Below are 5954 nucleotides of genomic sequence, written 5' to 3' on the forward strand. Positions count from 1 at the left end.
TATATATATGTGTGTGTGTGTGTGTGTGTGTGTATATATATACGTGTGTGCGTGTGTATATATATACGTGTGTGTGTGTATATATATGTGTGTGTGTATACAGTACGTATGTGCGTGTATATATATGTGTGAGTGTGTGTGTGTGTGTATACAGTACGTATGTGTGTGTGTGTGTGTTGTGTGAGAGAGAGAGAGTGTGAGTGTTTGTGAGTGTGTGTGCATGTATGTACACATGCATGTAAGTGTGTGTGTGTGAGAGAGAGAGAGAGTGTGAGTGTTTTATATGTGTGTGTGTGTATATAATATGTATCTGTGTGTATATATATATATATATATGTGTGTGTGTGTGTGTACAGTATGTATGTGTGTATATGTATGTATATATATATATATATGTGGTGGCTGGCATGGTGTATATTGGCTGCTGTACAAAGCAAATATAAAGCAATACTCTATTTGTAATTTCACAAAATGTAGCATATATTTTATATTTAACATTTATTCTCTTATGTAGTATTATAAGAGTACACTGAAAAACGGTTTCACTTTATTTTAAGGTGTCTTTGTTACAGTGTAATTATACATTGAAGTACTGAGTAATATTAATTAACTACATGTACTTACTATATTGTTAGGGTTAGGATTAGGGTTTGTCTTAGGGTTACTTGTATGTTATTATGCATAATTTATTGTTAATATAATATGAAGTGCATGTAACGTGTAACAAGCACACCTTAAAATAAAATATTACCAACAAAACAATTGATGTAGAAACCATTTTCACTCAGAAATTGCTAATACATTTCACAAATAATTACAAAGAAACCACAAGAAGCACATTGAATTAGATGTGAAATTCTGTGAAAAACTAAAATACTATTTTCCTGTAAAAGTTCTCTAATAATCTTTCTTTTCAACTTCAAAAAATAGTTGTGATCATGCTGGCATTGTGTATATTGGCTACTCTACATAAAACAATTGCACAATATTCTATTTACATTTTCACAAAACAGCTTATATTTTACAATAGGAGTATTGTAAATATGCTGGCATGGTGTATATTGGCTACTGTATAATCCAAATAAAACTTAGTAACTTTTTTTATTAGGAGAACGTACATGCATACATACCGACTCTGGTGCATTCTAATGTCTCAGTACTTTTCTGCAAAGCAGAGTCTAAGTTAGACATTAGATTCATATTGTTCATGATTTTACATTTAAAACAATGACAAATACAGTGTTTGCGTAGCCTATCAGTCAAATCAAAGGGCTGGAGCTTGTGGTTTTTTCTGCACATGTTGAGTGCATGATATCCCGAGCGACGTGCAGATCCACAGACCGGGCCTATGTTCAGTGCGTGTGTCCTATCTGTCACTTGTTGATCTTTCTTCTTTTTCTGAGGTCAGGAACATGTCAAATGAAGCACAGAATGAACTCACGCTTCACTTTCACCTTTCTCCTATATGTAGTGTGACCTCAGCAGATCAGACTGTACCATTAGGTCTATTTCTTCTCAAAAACTGAGCCCTTTAGATCATTTTGTGGGGTTATTTTCACAATCTTGGGTATTTTTGTGCAACTCATCTGCTGGATCAACCTGGCAAACTGATGCGTTACTATCTAGTGCGCTGGATAAAACTAGATTGGCTTGCCAGCGGTTGTTTTATCTCCTGTTCATCATGAGGGCAATTAAACCTCGTGCATTGCTCACTAGTTACTGTAGAGTCAGAAATGTTCAAATTTAAAGTTTTGTTTGTGAGCAATATGAAAATGATGCACCATTCTAATGAACATGAACTGCAATTTGTTGGAGGTTAGGAACTGAGATGTAGCAATTTATGAAAAACCTTTCAACATTTTTACTTTGTAACATCATGTGGATCACGCTATCGATTCCAAAAATTACTTGTAAGATTACATTTTAAAATGCTCATGATAGAATACAGTTACGTTTTTATGGATTACATGATTGCTAGTTTTAATAATTTTTATGATTTCATAAATTATTAGCTTTATATCCACTCTCTTACATTATAAACCCAGTTTGGGAAACCCTGGTGTAATGTTTAATGCACTTCATGATGTTGATATCTGAAAAAAAAAAGGAATATATGTTTTATATCAATACGGTATACTTCAATGGATAGTCTAAAACAAGTATGATAATCTAAAAGTAATCAGAATACATTACCAACCTATTACACTATAACTGTTTTCACCATGTAATCTGTATGGACTATACGTTTTTGTAATCTACCCAGTGCTGTGAACTATATCTTTGTTCTGACCAGCAGAATGTTCAGATTTTGTAATCTGTAAATATTGGGGTAAAATCTGCTGATAGACCTTAGAAGTCTCATCAAGCTAATGGCTTATGATCCTTATGATATTTTTGAGTCATAACATTTACATGAAGAAGTTTTTGTCTAAATACATTGTGTTTTTTACCTTCAGCAAATGTAAAATGTTCTGTATAAGTTCTCAGTCTCCTCTAATAAAAGATAAGATGTCAATTATGCCCATCTGTGATCCATTTTATTGTGACTGAAGTATTGTGGCATAATAGTTGTCTGTGAAGAACCTAAAAAGCGTGTATTTGTGAGGTTATGTTTGTCTGAAATGATCAAATTCCACATTTAAATATAACCAGAGGCGGACAGTATAGTGAAGTATTTTTACTTTACTCAAGTACATTTAAAAATATCTGTACTTTATCAGAGCGCTTTCTTTGGAAAACTTTACTTCACTACATTCCCAAGCATAATGTTGTCCTTTTTACTGCATTTCATAAATAAAAGTTACCTTTAATACCTAAGAACATTAAAAATGTAGTACTTTCTTGTACTCAAGTAAATCTTTGAATTACCTTTACTTGAGTAAAAGAAAGTAAGTACTAGATTTCTAATGTAATTAAGTATTAAATGATATTTAATATGAAACGTAGTGCAGTAAAATGCTTTGGAATGTTGTGAAGTAAAGTTTTCTAAAGAAAAACACTCTGATAAAGTACAAACAAAGCAGAGTAAAAATACTTGTCCGCCTCTGCATGTAACCTGAGAGACAAAATAAACCAAACCAAAGCATTTAATGGAATGTGTTATTCACCGATGTGGCTAAAAAACACACGCTCAAAAAAGAAGTCAGAGAGTTAAAGGTTATCAGGACACATTTGGTACAGCAAACATTTAGTGGCATCACAACATGAACGAGAATACAAAAGATTTCTAAAACTTCACCAAACAACCATTTTTTTAAAAGAATTCTGAGGTTATCCAAAGTAAAATACCAGATGAAGAAACCGACTTTAACAAATAAAATCAAACTTTATTAAAAGAGAGGACAAACGACAACACAGCATGCACACATCATCGAAATCGAATGTATTTATATAGGCCTATGCAACATGACATGACCCATGCACAGATGCCATAACGCGCCGGATCATTATTGTCTGGTCAGTGATCTCCACATGAACCACTAGACGGCGCCTGCGCACTGCGAGTCTGAGCAGCTTACAGCATCTGTGCTGGTCAGAACTCACGTGGGTTCATTATCTGTGTCAATTAATCACCCTCAATTACACCATATGCCATGTAGGGATGCAGATACGGTTCATATATTTTCCTGTTGGTTTTTATTTGTTTCTCGTGCTGCCCACATATTGCAATATGCAATATAAAAGTAGCATTTTAGACATTGCATACTAGTTAGTGTTTAAGTCACTAAACAACGGGAGACACGGTTTAAAAGCTCGAAACCTGATGCACAAACTCTGCCAGTTTGAACATTTCACCACTGAAAAAAATCCATTCATTTTCACACTCGACTACAAAAAATGGCAAGTCAAATTAAACGTGAAATTAAGTAGAAAGACTATAAACCTTGTATTATTTACCACTTCAAAAATTATGTTTTAGTGTATTAGCGCTATTAAACTGTATGATAGCCTGTCTGAACCCAGCCTTGCCAAAAAAAAAAAATCCAAATGCACAATTCTTTGCTACGAGTAAATTCTTCAACTAATCTATTACAATTTTCGACTTTCAGTACTAGGCAATCCTGAAACTCTGGCACTTCTTATTTTACTGTCCTCTTAATAAATGAACACACATCTATGTATATAATTTGTATTTATTATTTAAGATCAAACAAGATCATTCTGTCATCATTTACTTGATAGACTTTCATCTGTGGAACACAAGATCATATTTTAAGAACATTGGGAATCAAACATTAGACCCCATTGACTTCCACTGTAAGGACACTAAAAGATATACTTTTTTTCAGATTTGGAACGACAGTAAATGATGCAAAACGATCATTTTTGGTGAACTACCCCTTTAATGGTCATAGTTTGGGACATTTAAGATAAACTGAGCCAACTGGAAGAGTTTTTGCACACACTAGTCGATGCGCTGCGCATCTGCGACACACTGAGACAGCCGGGCTTGCGTCATATTTACCGATCTTGTGTTGTCTAGTGATCTGTTTGGTTTGGATGCTTTAGGGTTTCAATGTTGGGGGTCACTGGGACAGAGGTGAGAGTTTGGACTTCGCTTGGGCTTCGCTTGGGCAGCCGCGTCTCGACGTGGCACTGTAAGTGTCTATGTTTATTTGTTCGCGCTAATGATTAACCCCAGCAGAGCTATATATATGCTTCAGTGAGGAGTGTGCATGATGTGCATCCCAACAGCGTGTCGCTCACCTGCGCGTCATTGGTGCGTCCCTTAAACGTGTCACAACTTTTGATGGATTACCCCACTTCTGAGTGCTCAGGTGCGACTCACTCCGCTCCATCCACTCGCTAGTGCGCGTCTCTCCGAACTCTGTCAGACTCAAACGAGCAACATGTTCTTGGTGTCGTTCTCGTGGGCGCACCTGTGCGGGCTTGCGTCCGGGGTGCTGTCCACGCTGGTGGTGCTGAGCGCGTTTACGGTGAGTGGAACGAGCGCGGCCGCCACCGGCTGCCCGACGTGCGGCATGCCTGCGATGGAGAAGGGCACGGAGGAGCGTTACCTGGTCGAGATAGCAAAACAGCAGATCCTGAGCAAGCTTCACCTGCGGGAGAGGCCAAACATCACGCAGACGGTGCCGCGTGCCGCGCTCATGACGGCGCTGCGCAAGCTGCACGCGGGCCGCGTCAGACAAGACGGAACGCTGGAGCTGGACAATAACGTGCCCAACTCGCGCACGAGTAACCAGGCATACGAGATAGTGAGCTTCGCTGATGTCGGTGAGTGCATCTGACTTATAATCCGTTTATAGAAGCATTCTTAAAAAGTTCAGTGTAAATTGGGAAGTGCGCACAAATCCTCACACTAACGACTTAACATGCGTTCTTGAAGGTTAAAACAAACTAGACATTAAAATATATTATATGCATACCCTTACCAAAAAGTAGTATACTTCAAGTTTATTTTATTAAGTATACTTAAGTAAAGTTCAAGTATATTTTTAAGTATACTTTATGTAGTAAGTATACAAATATCAGTGTACTAGTAGTATACTTGTAAGTGTACTATTTCAATACTCCTTGGGACTATATTGGCCCACTTTCTAGTATATAAAAGTATACTTTTAAGTATACTTTAAGTATAACAGTAGTAAACTTTGAGTACACAACTAGTTTACATCAAAATGTTTTAGCTTGTACTGTAACTATACTAAAAGTGAACTTATATGAATACTGATAGTTTACTAATTAAATACTTGTAGTAGCATTTTTAGTACACTTTGAAGTATAGTCTCAGTAAACTACTAGTTTAGTAGTTTTATGCTGCAAGTATACTCGTAAGTTTTCTTTAAGTGAACTTTACATTATACTTTAAGTATACTACTATGTCCCTGTTTAGGTATTAATTTGTATATATTTTGTTACATAAAACATCAAAAGAACAGGGTATCTGCTTGCAAACAAAAACAATTTATTCTAGCTTCATGCATTCTTTTTTA

The 5954-nt window shown here is 36.1% G+C and overlaps 1 protein-coding gene and 1 long non-coding RNA gene across 2 annotated transcripts in view; one reads left to right on the plus strand and one right to left on the minus strand.

The window, feature by feature from the left end:
- The window catches only part of LOC107558162 (uncharacterized), an 11932-nt gene extending 7156 nt beyond the window's left edge, over positions 1-4776 (minus strand). Inside the window, exons 1-2 of the long non-coding RNA XR_001605462.1 lie at positions 4708-4776; positions 3939-3949 (exon numbers count right to left, since the gene is read on the minus strand). This is a non-coding gene — a long non-coding RNA (uncharacterized lncRNA). The remainder of the gene's footprint in view (positions 1-3938; positions 3950-4707) is intronic.
- Positions 4715-5954, plus strand: part of LOC107558161 (inhibin beta B chain) — a 4464-nt gene continuing 3224 nt past the window's right edge. Inside the window, exon 1 of the mRNA XM_016241782.1 lies at positions 4715-5235. Within this exon, the coding sequence (XP_016097268.1) occupies positions 4851-5235 (385 nt within the window). The 5' untranslated portion in view covers positions 4715-4850. The remainder of the gene's footprint in view (positions 5236-5954) is intronic.

The sequence above is a fragment of the Sinocyclocheilus grahami genome, unplaced genomic scaffold (genome assembly GCF_001515645.1).
Source record: "Sinocyclocheilus grahami isolate Dianchi unplaced genomic scaffold, SAMN03320097.WGS_v1.1 scaffold633.1, whole genome shotgun sequence".
NCBI lineage: Eukaryota > Metazoa > Chordata > Actinopteri > Cypriniformes > Cyprinidae > Sinocyclocheilus > Sinocyclocheilus grahami.